This window comes from Brassica oleracea, chromosome C7, assembly GCF_000695525.1.
Source record: "Brassica oleracea var. oleracea cultivar TO1000 chromosome C7, BOL, whole genome shotgun sequence".
NCBI lineage: Eukaryota > Viridiplantae > Streptophyta > Magnoliopsida > Brassicales > Brassicaceae > Brassica > Brassica oleracea.
Genome location: NC_027754.1, coordinates 36696976 through 36716291, shown reverse-complemented (window position 1 = coordinate 36716291; position 19316 = coordinate 36696976). Strand labels below are relative to the sequence as shown.

The window sequence follows — 19316 nt, the reverse complement described above, 5'->3', positions numbered from 1 at the left end:
CCAAAGATTTATGAACTATCTTTAGGGAATACTACAGGATTCAGGATTGGACAGATAGAATCGGCTTACCTTTTTGGCATACACTTGATTACTTGTTGTGGGTCGTCTACAACGTACACACACATTTAGAAAATTAAAATGTCACAACAACAGAACTAACACAAATTAATATATTACAAGTTTTGATCATTAATTATTGTGGTGATTAATCTCATGAGCTAATAATTGTATATAAATGAGTACACTCAAATTATGGCCAATGGGCCAAAACTGCCGCAAAATGAGTGTTAACCATGAGTTTGTAGCCATGGTCTTGAAGTATGGTCGTCCGTCGCTTAATGAATTTTAGCTACTCCTAGGCATGTTATCCGAAGCCCAAAAAATGAAAGGAACCGAACCAAAAATCGAAATTGAAACCGACCCGGAATTTACAAAATCTGAATGATTCTTTTATTTTTTTTCTAAAACCGAAAATCAAAAATCGAATTGAAATCAAAACGAGAACCAAACAAGTATCCGAATATTTTAAATATAATAAAATTTATAAATCATTTTTTGAGAAAAATGAATTACCCAAATATATTTTTTTGGTTTTGATGGGTTGAACTTAGGTTTTCTATATATATATTTTTTTTAAACCCAAACCAGATCTGAATTGTTTATAATTTGGTTATGATTTGGTTTTTATAGAAAAATAGAAACCCAACCCGAATCTGACATTGCCTGAACAGATCCGAAAAATGGTCAGTTCCTAAACAAGACCTATATATCCTATTCTGAATAACCCAACCCGACCTGACCCGAACTAGCTACAAACCGAAAACTTGAATGCCTAACACTGATTTTAGCCACAAATCTTTAGTTTTAGCCACAAACTTGTATGAATCTATTTTGCCAGTGTTTTTATCGTTATTATGTAGTGTTTCATTCACCTTAGTACTCTAGCAGACGACACTTGGAATACCCTAATTAACTAGCCCATTTTAGTTGATTTTTCACCCATGAAACTACAACTGATTTGATTCGATGCCAGAGCTATTAATATTCTTAAATGGAGTTGAAAGATCCTTAAACCGTTAATATATTTCTAAACTTACACTTGATTACCGTATCGGTATCATTATCTTTAATTTAAGATATCTTTAGTTACCGCTGATTTGATTAGATGTAACTAGAAAGGAATAATGCAGGCCAAATTGCAGCAAAGAAAAAAAAGAAGCTAGTAGTGGAATTCTTGTGAAAATAATGAGAGTTAACAGTAGTGGAAATCTAAGTATACATACAAATCAGTAAAATCTTAGCAAAAAAAGAAAGAAAAAGTATAAATCAGTAAGATGCCTTTGATGTATACAATTAGTTTTAGCATATAGATATAAAAATAAATGAAAATAAACAGAAGAAGCGAGGAAGAAACGAATACCTACTACTTTTCTCCTTTTATTGGTAGGTACTCATTTAAGCATGCCTAGGAATCTCTTTCTTCTTTTTTCTTTCTTTTAGTTTGTCGGCCTCCATTCTCCAATTTATTTTTACATACAGAAAATGCTTTAAGAATGGGATATGGATGTTCCAAAAAAAAGGGAAAAAAATAATGGGATATGGAAATGTTGATAATGGTGACGATCTCGACGATCACATGATCGATGTAACAACCATGCATGTATGATATATTTCTTTGTCTCATGAGTATATATGTAAGCAAGGTTACAAACATATATATATGTATGATATATTTTTTTGTCTCATGATTATCCAAGTGAATCATTTCATGATTTAGGTGTAACTCTTTTAAACTTACTATTAGAGACAAATGTGCCACATCGGAAATTGAAATGAATCCTAAATAATATATAAGATTAGATATGTTACACCATTTATCACTTTTAAGTTAGAAGTCCATCTAGTTTAACATGGTTTCATAGTCCGATTCAAACAGTCCAATTCAATTCATTATTGATCCAGCCCAAGGTTGGGCCATCGTTCATTGCCCAAACGACGCTTAAAGAACTATCATCTCGAGTGAACGTATTACGGACAATGTCTCACATCAGAAGTTTGAAGAGATTTTAAGTAATATATAAGATTAAATGGATCACACCACTTATCACCAATTGGTTTTAAGTTAGAAGGTCACGTAACTAATAATTTGATAAAACCTTTGTGTTTATGTTTAATTTTAATTATGGGTTCTTAAAATATTTTCTTAAATATATTATACCTCTAAATATGTATACTGCCTTTTTCTTTATAACCTGGTACAACTATAGAACTTACTAATATATACATATATCTACTATACTTGTACAATAATAAATTATACTATTTGGACTGTGGTTCATATATAGTAATCGTTATGTATATGTATGTATCCTGTCATATTCATACACGTATCAAAGGCATCTTGACATTCTGAATCCTTTCAAGTAAGATCTCTGTTAGGTGGTTATTTATGCAAAATAAAATGTCTTTTTAGATTAGAAAATAAAGGTACTTTTGTAAAGATTGAGATTGTAGTTCCTTGCCAACCAACCATCCATATATTGCTCCCCAACACAAGCAAATAACACAACACAAACTTAGAAATGGAAGAAGAGAAGAGATTGGAGCTTAGGCTGGCTCCTCCCTGTCACCAACTCACTCCCAACAGAAATATCCATGGATCTAAACAAAGAAGCCTCACCAAAGAAACATCATTTGTTTCCTATAACAGGTTCTCTTAATTAATTCGTTCTTACAGTTTCTCCAATAGTAACTTGATTATCAATAGAATTTTAGTCATGGTTTATCTCACTGTATAATGTTTTAAATGGTACGAAAACTCGACTTTTCACATATCTTGATTGGTTTGGTTTGGGTTTAAGATTCTTCCCAGTACATACAAATAAAAACTGTTTATCAGTTTTTTTTTGGTAAAAAACTGTTTATCAGTTTATAATAATATACGGCTAAAACAGGGTGGAGGCAGCTCCAGTGGTGGGATGGCCGCCGGTAAGATCATCCCGGCGATACCTAACGTCACAGATAAAGGAGGAGATGAAGAAGATAGAGAGTGATGAAGAGAGAGAGTTATACGTTAAGATCAACATGGAAGGAGTTCCCATCGGAAGAAAAGTCAACCTCTCGGCTTATAACAACTACCAACAGCTTTCACATGCCGTTGACCAACTTTTCAAGAAAGATTCGTCGGATCTAAACAGACAATACACTTTGGTCTACGAAGACACTGAAGGAGATAAAGTCCTGGTCGGAGATGTTCCTTGGGAGTAAGTTGATGAATCAAACAAAATAAATTCAATATTGATGACTTTATAGTTAGTCTCGAAAATCATTTTATCTATAGTTTTTTTGGGCTAAATTACACAAAACAATGAGTTTCCTAAAAGGAGGTTTGGTCATTTCTTATCATATGATTCCATTTCTTTTCATATGTTTTGGGTTTTTCATCAATTTGTTGGACACGTTAATGACATAGTTTAGCATATTTATTAGGATGTTTGTATCGACTGTGAAGAGGTTGCATGTTTTAAAGACCTCCCACGTTTCCATGTTCTCACGTAAGACTACTTTTCTTCATGGTATACATATATCAACCTAATAGTGACTTTTTAACATCTGAAATTAAAGCTTATGCATAATTTATGTTGTCTTTTTCCCCCAGCTAGAAAGAACTGCAAGGAATAGAGTTGAGGTTCGCCACAATCATCAGTTCGATGATTTGTTTTAAAAAATGTAATTTATGGAAACCATGGGGCTTGGCTTGATGTACTGCATTTTGTTCTGTTCGTTAGAATTTGTTTTTCCAACGTATGTTCTAGTTTTTTGTGATTCTGGAAGATGATTTTGTGTAAATAGGCTGTTTGTTTAATTAAGCTCGGTGTGGTATTATGTATTCGTGTGTATAAACTATAAAGATATTGGAAACACAAGTTGAGTATTGCTTCTAATAACGTTGTTGTTCTTCAACATTCACCATGGTCTCACTCTCATGAGTTTCATCACAGTCGAGTCATGTCATATCAATAAACTCATTTAATGAAAAACGAACTGGTTTCCACTTAGCAAACACCATATATCTCAATACTTCCTGCTTCCTTTTTTCTTTTGGCAGGCAAACTGTCTAGATAGAAAGTAATTTTAATCATGCTTGTTGTCTTTTCACCATTGACCTCACAATAGTACACAGTAGCAACGAACAAGTCACACATGTTGCAACACATATCAAAAACCAATTGCTACATTGACAAGAGGCAAGGCGTTCATTTTTAAGACTTGTAAAGAAAAAAAGTTGTAAGAACATGCTAATAAGGCTTTGTAAAGTCTACAACAGTCTCGGAAGGGGTTTTCTTAAAACCCAACTCTCAAAAGGCCCAAACATGGAGGCAATAGCTCGCAAGTGTCACAAGATTACATGGAACGGATAGAAACATATATGGTCTCATTGGAATCCGAAACTGAGTAATATTTAAACGGACACAAAAGAGAAACTTCCAAACAAGACAGTCCAATAATAGAAAAATTCCAAACATTCCATTCTATTCTTTCTAGAAAATGAATGTATTTCTTCATCAGTTTCTTCTCTTTCACAACAATCACACAACTTCCATGCCCTCCATGATCTGCCTTCTCCTTGGCTTTGTTGTCTCCTCTTTCCTCTTCATCTTCGTGTCCAAGAAACTACTGTCCAGACACAACATGTCTGAAGTTTCTAGGCTCCCCTCTGTCCCAGGTTATTTAGTTCTTTTCCTTTTCCAGTTTCACCATCTGGGTTTGTCTAGTAATCACTTGGGTTTAGTTGTTTCGAGATCTAGGGAACTAGTTTAGTTTAGCTGGACTTTTCATTTCTAATCATTGAATAAGGTTTGGATCTTTAATTACTAGCTAATAAACTCTGAAGGGTGGGTATGTATTTGATGCAGTGGTGCCAGGGCTTCCGTTGATTGGGAACTTGCTGCAACTAAAAGAGAAGAAACCACACAAGACTTTCACTAGATGGTCTGAGCTTTATGGTCCTATTTACTCTATCAAGATGGGCTCTTCCTCTCTTGTTGTTCTCAACTCAACCGAAACAGCCAAAGAGGTTAGCTTTCCTGTCTGATTGTTTCAGTAAACATGCAAGAAATGTTCTGAGTTTCATTACAATCAATATTGAACTTGAACTATTCATTACAATCAAGAACACATGAGTAGATCCTAAAAAGTAACTCAATGTTTCTAGAAGATTTTTGTGGAAAAGTTTTCTAACTTCACACTTGATCTAGCTCTTGTTATATGATTCTACTCTCAACTCATGTGCTCATGTGGATGCATTCTCTGAACAGTTTTCACTTTGTGTGTGTGATTTGTTTTTTTGTTTTTTTGGCAGGCGATGGTAACTAGGTTTCCATCAATCTCAACAAGAAAGCTATCAAACGCCTTAACAGTCCTCACTTGCAACAAGTGTATGGTTGCTACAAGTGATTATGATGACTTCCATAAACTAGTGAAACGCTGTATCTTGAATGGCCTTTTAGGTGCAAATGCACAGGTGAGTTCCCAGTTTCTTTACTCTGCAGCTTTGCTTCAATATACTTTGTTTGAAACTGAACCATGTTCTATGTTGTGTGGACTTCTTTTTTTTTGTTTCAAGAAACGAAAGAGACACTACAGAGATGCTCTAATTGAAAACGTGACTTCCAAGCTGCATGCGCACAAAAGAGACCACCCGCAAGAGCCTGTGAACTTCAGAGCTATATTCGAACATGAGCTATTTGGAGTAGCCTTGAAGCAAGTGAGTATATATTTCATTTAACCCTCCCTACACACTTCATCAAAGACACTACATTCTTAAACTGAATCATGTTTTATATTTTTTTTTTCTTCTTTCTCAAAGGCCTTTGGGAAAGACATTGAATCCATCCACGTAGATGAACTCGGTGAGACTTTGTCAAGAGAAGAGATCTTCAAGGTTCTAGTACACGACATGATGGAAGGTGCAATCGATGTTGATTGGAGAGACTTCTTCCCATACTTGAAATGGATTCCTAACAATAGCTTTGAATCAAGAATCCAGCAGAAGCACAAACGTAGAGTCGCAGTGATGAACGCTCTCATTCAAGATTGTCTGAAGCAGAATGATTCAGATGATTGCTATCTCAACTACTTGATGTCTGAAGGGAAGACACTAACCAAGGAGCAGATTGCAATCTTGGTTTGGGAGACGATTATTGAGACAGCTGACACTACTCTGGTCACAACTGAGTGGGCTATTTACGAACTTGCAAAGCATCAAAGTGTTCAAGCTCGTCTGTGTGAAGAAATCAAAAGTGTCTGCGGTGGAGAAAAGATTAAAGAAGAGCAGTTGCCTCTGCTTCCTTATGTCAATGCAATCTTCCATGAAACGCTTAGGAAGTACAGTCCTGCTCCTTTAGTTCCCATTCGCTATGCTCATGAAGATACCGAGATAGGAGGATATTACGTCCCTGCAGGAAGTGAGGTAAAGGCAAACACTACTTTGCTCAAAGCCAAGTCATTTCACATATTAAAGTTTATTACAAGTTTTTTTTATTGATAAACTTTTGAAGTTTATTACAAGTTTTTTGTTTTGTTTGAAGTTTATTACAAGTTTTTTTTTTTGAGAAAAGTTTATTACATGTTTAGTTTGAATTTTTGGAATATGGATGTGTAGATAGCAATAAACATATATGGATGCAACATGGATAAGAAGCGTTGGGAGAAGCCAGAGGAGTGGTGGCCGGAGAGGTTCTTAGATGATAGATACGAGTTGTCTGATCTTCATAAGACGATGGCGTTTGGATCGGGGAAGAGGGTTTGTGCTGGTGCACTTCAGGCGTCTCTGATGGCAGGGATTGCTATTGGGAGATTAGTTCAAGAGTTTGAATGGAAGCTTAGAGACGGTGAGGAAGAGAATGTTGATACCTATGGTTTGACCTCTCAGAAGCTTTATCCTCTCATGGCTATTATCAATCCAAGGCTTTCTTCTTAAGTTAATACATCTTTCTTGTTTTTTGGTTAGTCTGAGTTTTGTCTGTTTAATGTGTTGCACTGTCTGAATATTATGGAATCCTATGTTTGGTTCGGTTGTTTGTTATATTCAAGTTTTAAACGTTTTCTAGAATATTATATTTGCTTATACAAACACAATTAAATAGCACTATAAAAGAATTAAAAAGAATCTAATAGCACTATAAAATAATTAAAAACAGAATTTCAGAAGAATACAATATTTGATAAGACTTTACAATACAATGTAGTCCGATGGTGTGGAGATTGACACGTTGGAGACAACTAATATCGAGAAGTCAAGAACACGAGAGATCCGCATCTTAACTCTTTACGAGTTTCAGACCGTTGAATTGAGGATTCAACGTTCAAAATCGGACATGTGGAAATGTTTTTAAAATAAATAATGTATCACGGACTTTAACATCAGCCACACGTACGTTACGTATCGAGAGATATGATACTAGACAATAGAGAGAAACAGTGGCCAATGGTTTGTTGTCTGATTAATTGTAAACTCTATTAACATACCACATGTTTCTCGGGTCTCTGTATTAGTATATCGTGTTTTTTTAGTATAACGTGTTATGAAAAGGGAAACCAACTTTCCTATTTGTTTTCAAAAAGAAACAAGTATTGCTTTTTTTGGTGACGAAGCCATAAAATTAAACAAGAATGGTAAAACGAATAAACTGAACTAGATAGTGACAAAAAATGTTTTATTTAGTTATTGACCTTATGGATAACAGATAATTTGTTGTATATACACGAAACTACCGAAATTAGAAACCCCATTTCTGTAGCAATATACACATAAAACGACTATTTTATCCCTGTTCTAAATTCATCTTGTTTTTCTTTCTTTCCTCGATTGATCTTTTTCTCTCCTATTTTTAATCTTTAGTGAAAACAAAATTTTTCTTCAAATGGTTCATTCTTCTTTTTAAATCTCAGTAATCATCATTTGCTTCATTTTTAAAATCAATTTTATGCAAACCTACTCCTCCTCCTCTATGTCATCGTCACCATCACCTCAATAACATTGATGTTTGAAGCGCCATGCATCCCAGTGAATCATAGATTCAAAGAAAGCCAAACCTCTAAACATGTTTTCTATGATAGGCTTGGGCATCCGGATCTTCGGATCGTGTTCGGGTCGGGTCGTGTTCGGGTCGGGTCTTGTCGGGTCCGGATCTTTCGGGTCCTAGCAATTTAGACCCATTCAGGTACCTATAATTTTCCGGGTCAGTTCCAGGTCGGGTTTTGTCGGTTCGGGTCTATAATTTCAATACACGTAAAATACTCCAAATTTTCGGGTATATTTCGGATCTGGGTCGGTTCGGATATTTAGGACCCGAAATACCCGAACTAGACCCGAAAACTCTAAAAATACCCGAAGAACCGTAAAAATACCCAAAAAATTATCCAAGAATCAGACCCGAAAACCCAAAACATACCCGAATTTTACCCAAATACCCGAATTATATTTTCTAAGAATCTAAAATTTTACCAGAAACCTACAATTATACCCGAAAATCCAAACCCGAAACTTTTAAAAAAATCTGAAATACCAAAAATATACCCAATCACCCAAATATAACTAGTATATACAATTATTTGCGGGTACTTCGGGTACCTGAACGGGTCTCGGGTAGGATCCGGACCCGAACTGAGACCCGCGGGTCCAAAGAAAAAGACCCAATAGGTACTTAGCATGGACCCAAACCCGGACACGAACCTGTATTTTTGGTTCGGTTCCGGTTCGGGTCTTCGGGTCCGGGTAAAATGCCCAGGCCTATTCTGAGATATCAATTCGAAACACAACTATAAATTTTTCTCTCAGTTTATGTATTTTCTAATTAAATTTCCGAAACTAAAAAATCAATGGGAGAACTAGGGATTGCAACAGAAATTACATAGATAACGATTAAGTTTGAACGATAACCTATTTTGCACCATCTAACAAATTATGTATCAGCTGGGCAGTAACTTTTGGACATTTAACCGCCCATTTTAAAAAGCGTCTAACATGTTTGATATCATATAACTAAACATGTATATGCTAAACATTAAATTATCATGTTAACCTGTTATGAAACATCTAACAAACTATGTCTCATATGAACACAACTATTTTGTACAAAGGAAGTTTAACACTAAGCTTTATCTCAAAAAGTAAAAGTTATATAAATTGTTAGTGGATAACTTGTTTATTATAAAGTTATTCTTTATCATATAACAAAAGCAATGTTCTAAATGTAATATTTTATTTAGCACGTAAAACATATGGTAGATGTAACTTATTAAATTAACCATCAAAAATATAGAAGCTAGACAAATAATGATTAAGGTAGCCTGATAATCCATTAACAAAGCATATATAGCTAACACAAGCTACTTAAACATCTTACCCATAAATTTTAAAAAACATCGACATGTTTTTTAAAAGCTAAAAAAACATGTATCAGCTAATAACAATATATGATGTAAAAATTAACAAATCATGTATCAAACCACATTTTTTGGTAACATTTACTGGCTGTTTTCAAATTACGACACCAAAATGGTCGGTAACATCCATGCGGCCATATGATTTTATCAACATGTGAATTGAAAAGATTTCTCATGTAGTGTCATGTACTCGCTTGAAACCCCTTCAAAATTGTGGTGGATATCAAACAAACTGACATAAAGACTATTGTAGATGAACTCGTCAAGAAGATAGTATTCGTTGAATTGTGGAAATAAATAGAGAAGAAGAATCCATTTGTTTTGTGTAAGGAATTAAGAGAGATGCAAAAGAGAGAATGAATAGTATTATTTTGGGAAGAGATAAAGGGATACGAGACAGAGAAAATGAAAGAAGAAGAGAGTTTGTACGAGAATGGCAGAGGCAAGGCAGATCACGGCATAGATAAAATTGGAGTTTAGAAATATCTAGGATAGTTCTCAAATTATGGTCACAAAGATGTATATACATCCTAATTTCTATGTGGATAATTTAAGCGGATACGCAAACACAAACATCTTATTGCACAAGAAAAAAAAGATGTTGAAAATGGTTTGAAGATTAATTTGTTCTGTATTTGGCTTATATATAATAGATCTCAATCGCATATACACAAAACCACTGGATTAAATACAGTTTTTAAGGTGCTCATTCCTCATAATTTCCCTAATTTATAACGTAAGAACATATTCATTGGTTGATAAAAAAAAAGAGAACATATCCATTGCAAAGTTCTACAAAAGCATCTCATAATTAAAAACCAAGAGTACCACAAAAGTATTTAAATAACTATCTCAAATTTTGATAAACTCATAAAAACTTTTTTTTAAAAGAATTTTACAATAGAAATGCCCTAAAGAGCTATTTTGTAACAAAAATGTATGATTACAAATTTGAAAGCCTATTTATACTAGTTTTTTCCTGTGTGCCACAAGTAGTCCAAAATACAAGTCTTAGTGCAATCTGATCGCGAGCATCCACAAAAAGTATATTGGTAGCATTTGCATCATATCGATTAAATTTGGAAAAACTGATAAATAATTACCACCATGATCATTAGTAAGTTAAGGTAAAACATATAACAAACTAAAAAGGATTGAGAAAAGTGAGCTCGCTGCTCGTTACAATCCCAGATTCCACCCCATTCTCCAATATGCGCCAGAAATGAGAATGAACAAGGTGAGTAACTTTTACAATATGAACTATGGATTAATCGATTTCTTACTAGAAACCGAATCATATAAAAATCATAGACATCTTTGACTTCACTTTCGGACTTTTCAAATGGCACAAATTTCTTGGCAATACATTTCAGAGAAAATGGGTGGCCTATAATTTAATTAATTACTCGCGTGTTTGAACTGAACACTCCTAGATTAGCATAATACATCTTCTTAATTCTCCAGCCGATGTTCTAGATGGCACCGAATCTCTTACGTAAAACCCCTGTTCGGGAATGCGCTAGGCGCTACTCGGACAGTCGGGTTGGGTTTAGCGCCTAAAAAAAATCGGAAATTAATCGAAAATTATGCGAGGCGAAATTTTTAGATTGTTTACTATGTTAAAAACATGTTAATCTTTAATTTTATATAACATTAATACATTTTCATGTTTAAGATTGTATAAATCACACAAATAGAATATATAAACTTAATATAGTATAGTTTTCATCAAAATTATGAATATAAATAATATTTGTAAAATTTTAGATCAAATAAATAAAAAAAATATCATAAAATAAAAATAAAATAAAAAAATAAAAAAATAAAAAAAAAGATTAGGCGACTGCCTAGGCGGTTAGACGGTCATTTAGGCGGTCTAGGCGGAGAAAATCGGATATCTGATTTTTTTAACCGATTTGGTATAAATCGGAGCGTAAGAGTCACGTGTATCATCTAATTGGCTGTCTAGGCGGCTGCCCAGCAGATTTTTAAAACAGGGTGTAAAACTAACTTGACGTAGACGCTTTGATGGTATCTGTCAAATCCAATATCTAACCAATAATAATCAAACTGAACATAAAATAGCTTAATTATTTTTTGTGTGCTAATAACGAAATGTTCGTGTATAATGCTCTATTTTTTTTTTGGGTTTTAACAAAATGAAAAGAAGAAAAGTCGCCTGATAAACGATAAAAAGAGAGTCCAAAAATTCAAAAATGTCTTTTTGACTATTCAGCTAATCACTCACCTCTTATGTTTCTATAAAAACGTTTTAAACTTCAAACTTACTTCAAACTTGTATGAATCTCCCAGTCAAACTCTGTCTGCCGAATTTCCCGGCAAAACCCCAACCAACCACAATTACAATATGACCTTCTTACCCTTACCCTTCCTCTTTCTCTTTCTCACCTCACTGCCCTTTTCTGTAATTTCGCAGCTCAACGAACGGTCAACACTTCTTACCCTGAAACGCGATCTCGGAGACCCACCGTCTCTCCGTCTATGGAACACCACATCTTCCCCGTGCGATTGGTCGGAGATCACCTGCGTCGCCGGAAACGTCACCGGAATAAGTTTCAAGAACCAGAACTTCACCGCGGTTCCGACCAACATATGCGATTTCCCAAACCTAGAAACTCTCGACTTGTCGTTTAATCTATTACCCGGCGATTTTCCGACCGTTCTTTACAACTGCACCAAGCTTCGCCATCTCGATCTCTCCCAGAACAACTTCAACGGCTCACTTCCCGCCGACATCGATCGTCTTTCACCAGAACTCGAGATTCTGGACCTCAGTGCTAACGGTTTCTCCGGCGATATTCCGAAGAAGATAGGTATGTTTTCTAAGCTCACGGTTTTGAATCTCTACATGAGCGAATACAACGGTACGGTTCCGTCGGAGATCGGGGACTTGTTGGAGCTCCAAGAGCTTCGTTTGGCGTACAACGATAAGTTTTTACCGGCGGAGATTCCGGCGGAGTTTGGGAAGTTGACGAAACTTAAGTTCTTGTGGTTCTCGGAGATGAATCTGATCGGAGAAATCCCAGCCGTTGTTTTCGAGAACATGATGGATCTTGAACACGTGGACTTGTCCGCTAACAACTTATCGGGTCGGATCCCGGAAGTGTTCTTCGGGATGAAGAACCTAACCGTTCTCTATCTCTTCGTAAATAACCTAACCGGGGGGATACCGAAATCTATTTCGGCTACCAACATTGTTGAACTTGATCTCTCCTATAACAATTTAACCGGTTCAATTCCGGAAGCAATCGGCAATCTAACGAAATTAGAGTTTCTAAACCTGTACGTAAACCAATTAACAGGCGTAATACCCCCGGGTATCGCAAAATTACCGGAATTGAAGGAGGTGAAACTCTATACCAACAAGTTAACCGGAGATATACCGGGTGATTTCGGTTTATACTCAAATCTAGAGCGGTTCGAAGTGTCGGAGAATCAGTTAACCGGGAAGCTTCCGGAGAATCTCTGCAAGGGAGGGAAGCTCCTCGGCGTGGTTGTATTCTCGAACAACCTCACCGGCGTCATCCCGGAGTCGCTCGGGAACTGTGGGTCCCTCTTATCTTTTCAGCTTTATAACAACCGATTCTCCGGTGAGTTTCCTTCCGGGATATGGACTGCTAAAGACATGTATAGTTTACAGATTAGTAACAACTTCTTCACCGGAAAGTTACCGGAGAAAGTCGCTTGGAACCTCTCTAGGATTGAGATAGATAACAACGAGTTCTCCGGTGTGATTCCTCGGACGATCAGTACCTGGTCATCCCTCGAAGTGTTCAGCGCTCGGAACAACCGGTTCTCCGGTGAGATCCCGACGGAGTTAACGTCTTTGTCAAGACTCATATCGATCTTTCTTGATTCGAATAATCTCTCCGGCGAGTTACCGGAGGAAATCATCTCATGGAAGTCGTTGGTAACGTTGAGTTTATCGAAGAACAAACTCTCCGGGAACATTCCTCGAGCTCTAGGGCTGTTGCCAGGCTTGGTCGATCTTGATCTGTCGGAGAACGAACTCGCCGGCGAAATCCCGCCGGAGGTCGGGAGTCTGAAGTTCACAACGCTTAACTTGTCGTCAAACATGCTCACCGGAGAAGTACCGGACCAGCTTGATAACCTAGCGTACGAGACAAGTTTCTTGAACAACACCAATCTCTGTGCAGACACACCGGTCGTTAAGTTACAAGATTGTCGGAAAGTGCTTCGTAGATCAAAGCAGCTGCCTGGGAAAATCATCGCAATGATTCTAGTCATCGCAGTTCTGCTCCTCGCCGTCACTCTGGTCGTCACGTTCTTTGTGGTTCGAGACTACACAAGGAAGCCAAGAGGAAGCAGAGGCTTAGAGACGTGGAAGCTAACTTCTTTCCACAGAGTAGACTTCGCGGAACACGACATTGTTTCGAATCTGATGGAACACAACGTGATAGGGAGTGGAGGATCAGGCAAAGTTTACAAGATACACATCGGATCCTCGGGTCAATACGTAGCGGTGAAGAGGATATGGGACAACAAGAAGCTTGACAAGAACCTCGAGAAAGAGTTCATCGCTGAAGTTGAGATTCTTGGAACGATCAGGCACGTGAATATAGTGAAACTACTGTGTTGTTTCTCCAGAGAGGATTCAAAGCTTCTGGTGTATGAGTACTTGGAGAAACGCAGCCTGGATCAATGGCTACATGGTAAGAAGAAAGGAGGTGATGCAGAGGCTAATAGCTTGAATTGGTCACAGAGGTTGAATATTGCGGTCGGTGCAGCGCAAGGACTTTGCTATATGCATCATGATTGTACTCCTGCGATCATACATAGAGATGTCAAGTCAAGCAACATATTGCTTGATTATGACTTCAATGCCAAGATTGCTGATTTTGGGTTGGCTAAACTGTTGGTTAAGCAAAACCAACAACCTCATACTATGTCAGCTGTTGCTGGATCCTTTGGTTACATTGCTCCAGGTAATAACACCCTTATAGTAGTTCATGCAGGTCTCATTGTTTGGTCTCTAACATCTTTAGTGTTGCAGAATACGCATATACCTCTAAGGTGGATGAAAAGATCGATGTGTATAGCTTCGGGGTAGTTTTGTTAGAGCTGGTGACCGGAAGAGAAGGTAACAACGGAGATGAACATACAAACTTGGCAGATTGGTCATGGAGACATTACCAATCTAAGAAACCGATCACCGAGGCTTTTGATGAGGACATCAATGATGCTTCTAACACGGAAGAGATGACAACTCTGTTCAAGCTAGGTCTGATGTGTACTAACACATTGCCTAGTCACAGACCTTCCATGAAGGAGGTCTTGTATGTTCTTCGCCAACAAGGACTTGAGGAGACAAAAAGAACTGCGACAGAGGCACATGAGGCACCTTTACTGGTTAGTTTGTCGGGTCGGAGGACAAGTAAAAGGGTAGAAGATGAAGCTTTAGGTTATGTATAATAAATAATCACAAATTTTGAGGTTGTTTTTAGGGGTTTTTACCGCATGTGTTGTGTGTAAACAAAGCAAAGTTTTAGGATAGTTAACTAAACTCTTTATGTTCAGAATAAATTAATGAAAATGATCTTTATAAACCTGGCATTAGGGTATTTTTGTCTGAATGTAATTTTTAAAAATGGTATTGCTTATGTATTTAAGTAATTTCTTAATATTCGACTAGTTTTTAATATCTGCCACAACTCCCACAAGTAGTCAAAATACAAGTCGTAAGGCGATCCGATCGCCAAACGCACAAAAAATAGTGGTAGCATTTCATCTAATCAATTTAGTTTTGTAAAAAATTAGCACTACGATAATTGGTAAATAGATTCTATTGAAATGAGCTCGTTACAATCTATCTCCAATCTGGAGTAGAAATGAGAAGGAACGAGGTTAGTAACTCTATGTATCAATAATCTTAGAGCAAATTTGTCAAAAGATCTTAAAAAGCTTTTTGACCAAAAAAATACATAAGGAGAAAAATGAGTAAAAGAGATTTCATTAAAATTTTAAAACCTTTATATATTTATTCTATAGATATATAAATAAATAAAGATAAAAAAAAAATTATTTTCAAAAACCTTTTTAATTCGATTTTTTGAATTTTTCGAACTTTTTTTCTTTGAAATTTTATTTTGAAATCTCAAAGCTAATTTTGAAACTATTTTTATAGTATTATCTTAAATCCTAATATAATTATTTTTTAAAATGCTAAACTTCACTCCCAATTTTATTTTTTCAAATCTAAACTTTAAATATATATAAGTTAATCTTAGAGATATAAGTGTCTTTTATCTATTTAATAAAATATTTTTGAATCACTTTGATCTTTATATGCTATATTTGTGATAAAAGTTTTTGTCGTTAACCTAAAGTATTTCTCAATAATCTATTTATTAGGTAGAACCGAATCATATATAAATCATACATCTTTGACCTCATTTTCTGACTTTTTATTTAATATTAGGAGGTTCAAGACTAAAATTTGTATTCCCTTCCAAATTTGATATCACACCATGTAATATTTCTTCCATTTCATAATGTATGTAATTTTAGAAAAAATTGTTTCAAAATATAAGTAATTTTCATATTTAATGCAATTTTTGTATATATTGAATATTGTGTGACCAATCAAATAATACATGTTTTATGATTGGTTAAAGTTATATATCCAATGTTACCTTTTCAAAAATAACAAGTTTTTTAATATTAGTAACAGTATTTTCGACTAAAACTACGTATATTTTGAAATAGAGAGAATATTAGTTTTGTTTTTGTTTAGTTAATTAAACTGGAAAGCTCTGTCAAAAAGGCTATAATACTTTCCAGTTGAAGTAATGACCAAGTCGATGGAATAAGTTTGTTTGCAATAGATGTCAGAGAAATGGGTGGGCTATAATCAATCGGATTGAGTTATATTATACAAAATATTATTGACAAATTTAAGATTTTTACATGATCGAATTGTTTTTATTATGTGTATATTTTTAATTGTTTATATAATCATTTATATGTTGGACTGATATATTTGGATATTTTCTTTTACTAACTTATCAGTAAATAAAATTTATATACTTTTGATTTTGAAGTTACACTAATTTTCAAAATATCATATTTTTGCTTTTTTTTACAACATAAAATGAAAAATTAAAATATTAAAAAACAATTAAAATTGGATTAAGCTTATAATTTGAAGTATAATTTGATTATGGTCACATTAAGATAATATAAAATTTTACAGCTCGACTTTTATTTTACTTAAGACCCAAATATAGAAAGATGATGATATTATTTGTTTATAATCAATACTTTGTATAGAATGAAAGTTAAGTTAACATGATATAAAATTATTCTTGGGTTCACCCCCTTCGGTGAACCTCTAAGTTCACCAACCAATAGGATTCTGTTATTTCATATTCGATATTTTCTAAAAAAAGAAACAAAATAATGTCAAATTATATTATGTTTTTTAAATAAAAACGTAAAAAATGAATAAATAAAAATAGTAGTAGTTACATAATTTTTTTTTTAAAAAAATTTATATCTTTAACGTCGTGAGCAAAACACAAAACCCTAAATCTTAAACCCTAAACCCTTGGGTAAACCCTAAACCCATGGATAAATCCTAAATTCTAAATAAAAAAACACTAAACAATAAAGCAATAAACCCTAAAGTCTAAATCATAAACCCTAAACCCGTGAGTGTTTTAGTGTTTAATGTTTTTATTTAGAGTTTAGGATTTATCCAAAGGTTTAAGGTTTACCCAAGGGTTTAGGGTTTAGAATTTAGGGTTTAGGATTTGGTGTTTTTCCGACGACTTTAAAAATATTTTTTTTTAAAAGTATTTTTTCTGTAACTACTACTATTTTTATTTATTTTTTTTTTACGTTTTTATTTTAAAAACATAATATACCTTGACAATATTTTGTTTCTTTCTTAAAAAATATCGAATATGAAATAACAAGATCTTATTGGTTGGTGAACTTAGAGGTTCACCCTAGGGGGTGAACCCAAGAATAAGTATCATTAATTGCTACGAAATGTCATTATTAATGTTTTTCTAGAATACAAAACACAATTAGGCAAGTGCCACAACTTTTTCTTAATCTTCAATATAAATGTTTCATAATTTAAATTCTAAAAAATTATGTTGCAAGAAAAAATATTAGATATATAAATGAGACAATTGGTATAATATACCCAGCGAAGATCCAAATTGACAAAATACCCATAGCTATGGATAACCCAAAAGAGAGTAACTTTTTGACACTGCGCAGACGAAAATGCCCTCTTGCTTTATCAAAAACATATAACTCTAGATTTAGCGGGTACACATTATGTTAACTGAACACTAAGAGATATTTATCAATTTTTCACACGATCTCTGAATTTCTCAATCACTACCAATTCTGTTTTTTCATCTAATCCTCCGACGAACTCTTCTCAGTTCTTACTATCATATTTATCGGTTTGTTAATATAATAAATAAATTACTTAATTGTTATCTGTTAAAGATCATATCAGTTGGATAAATTATCGATTCTTTAAGAAATATATAACAATTTGACGACCTGTTACCACTAAGAAAATATTTATCAATATTAAAAGAATCAATTACTTAATAATGAATATTTATTATTTGACATCAAATAATGTATCAGCTAAATATTTACATATCAGGTAACAATCTACATACCAACTAACATATCAGCTAATAATTCTCGTATCATCTAACAATCTATGTATCAAACAAATTGTATCGACTAACAAATCATATATCGGTTAATGAAACTAGTAACAGCTAATCAATTATCTATCAAATATCCCCAAAAAACTAACACTCCATATATCGATTAAGAATCCATTAAAATATAAATTAGAGCAGGTAAGTAATGAAATACCTACTAACGTATATGTTATCTAAAGAAAAGAATGTAGATTTCAAGCTTTCTTCTTCCCGAGATCTTGTGATTCCTTTTCTCCATGAATCCGCAACAGAGATAACAGATTCTTCGATGAGATGACGAACACGTCAACGTCAGCAAGTCACTCAACTACCCGAGGAAAATGCCAGGACACAGAATTATTATTGGGATTGAAAGCTTATAAAAGTTGATTGTAATTCGAAATTGGAAACAGTAGAATTGGTGGTGAGATTATAAGATTAGCATTATGAGTGTCAATGGAATCAGAGTAAAAAAATAGAGATTTGTGATTTAATTTAAACTTGCATAAAGAAGAGATACAAGAGATAAAGAGATTTGAACATACAGAAGAGAGAAGAGACTAGAGAGAGATCTAGAGACACAAAGGTATTATGGTCATGACAAAATTTTTTAAAAAACAAGGGTATATGGCAAGTTATGTGAGTCTTTGGGTGTATCGACACCAATTTCTCTATATAAATTTGTTTGGTAATAACAAAACAACTTAATTTCTATATTACTCTTTATATATATTTTTGTAGGTGAGGAAGACCTGAGAACCGAGCAATATTCTTTTTTTATTAACAAACCAATTTTGAATAGACATGTCTCTTTGCTATTAATAAAAAAAATCAACCAAAAAATTCATTACTTTCTGATATATAGCAAAAACATGTATTAGTTAGACCATAATATATAGCAAACTTTGATTTAAATTATTGTCCAAGTAATACAGACTAAGAGTATATGTTACACTTTTAAAAAAAAAATATTATGTTAAATCATAATATAAATCAATCTTGAGGCATTTTAAGAAAGTCTCATTAAATGAGATTGCTGAATATTGAATTTATCATATCATATGCATTTATGTTTGAGTTAATATAAGCTTTCCTAGCAATTAAATTTTGGACTTACTAATTTTTCAATTGATTCGTATGTGCCAC

The 19316-nt window shown here is 34.2% G+C and overlaps 3 protein-coding genes across 4 annotated transcripts; all 3 read left to right on the top strand.

Annotated features, from left to right (window-relative positions):
• The first annotated feature begins 2440 nt into the window (after positions 1–2440).
• On the top strand, positions 2441–3934 carry LOC106303757 (auxin-responsive protein IAA28). 2 transcript variants are annotated; one of them, XM_013740073.1, is made up of 4 exons: positions 2441–2710; positions 2955–3263; positions 3490–3575; positions 3659–3934. In XM_013740073.1, the coding sequence occupies exons 1-4, from the start codon at positions 2583–2585 to the stop codon at positions 3679–3681; spliced, it is 546 nt and encodes a 181-aa protein (XP_013595527.1). In that variant the 5' UTR covers positions 2441–2582; the 3' UTR covers positions 3682–3934. The 2 variants fall into 2 exon arrangements, with proteins under 2 accessions (XP_013595527.1, XP_013595528.1); XM_013740074.1 differs by having other exon boundaries at positions 2448–2710; positions 3490–3554.
• Positions 3935–4488: 554 nt separating this feature from the next.
• LOC106301555 (ent-kaurene oxidase, chloroplastic) lies at positions 4489–7116 on the top strand. The gene is made up of 6 exons (XM_013737989.1): positions 4489–4726; positions 4917–5077; positions 5363–5524; positions 5627–5767; positions 5870–6472; positions 6665–7116. Exons 1-6 carry the CDS (start codon positions 4549–4551, stop codon positions 6980–6982), a joined length of 1563 nt encoding a protein of 520 aa, XP_013593443.1. The 5' UTR covers positions 4489–4548; the 3' UTR covers positions 6983–7116.
• A 4495-nt stretch (positions 7117–11611) lies between these two features.
• On the top strand, positions 11612–15038 carry LOC106306020 (receptor-like protein kinase 5). The gene is made up of 2 exons (XM_013742471.1): positions 11612–14417; positions 14486–15038. The coding sequence occupies exons 1-2, from the start codon at positions 11819–11821 to the stop codon at positions 14902–14904; spliced, it is 3018 nt and encodes a 1005-aa protein (XP_013597925.1). The 5' UTR covers positions 11612–11818; the 3' UTR covers positions 14905–15038.
• The last annotated feature ends 4278 nt before the right edge of the window (positions 15039–19316 follow it).

Bases quoted from the DNA above. Each gene is read 5' to 3' on its own strand.
- LOC106303757 (XM_013740073.1), top strand. From the start codon at position 2,583: ATGGAAGAAGAGAAGAGATTGGAGCTTAGGCTGGCTCCTCCCTGTCAC. The intron at 3,264-3,489 runs GTAAGTTGATGA...CATATTTATTAG, and splicing joins GTCGGAGATGTTCCTTGGGA to GATGTTTGTATCGACTGTGA. The intron at 3,576-3,658 runs GTATACATATAT...TTTTTCCCCCAG, and splicing joins TAAGACTACTTTTCTTCATG to CTAGAAAGAACTGCAAGGAA.
- LOC106301555 (XM_013737989.1), top strand. From the start codon at position 4,549: ATGAATGTATTTCTTCATCAGTTTCTTCTCTTTCACAACAATCACACA. The intron at 5,525-5,626 runs GTGAGTTCCCAG...TTTTGTTTCAAG, and splicing joins TTTTAGGTGCAAATGCACAG to AAACGAAAGAGACACTACAG. The intron at 6,473-6,664 runs GTAAAGGCAAAC...ATGGATGTGTAG, and splicing joins ACGTCCCTGCAGGAAGTGAG to ATAGCAATAAACATATATGG.
- LOC106306020 (XM_013742471.1), top strand. From the start codon at position 11,819: ATGACCTTCTTACCCTTACCCTTCCTCTTTCTCTTTCTCACCTCACTG. The intron at 14,418-14,485 runs GTAATAACACCC...TTAGTGTTGCAG, and splicing joins CTTTGGTTACATTGCTCCAG to AATACGCATATACCTCTAAG.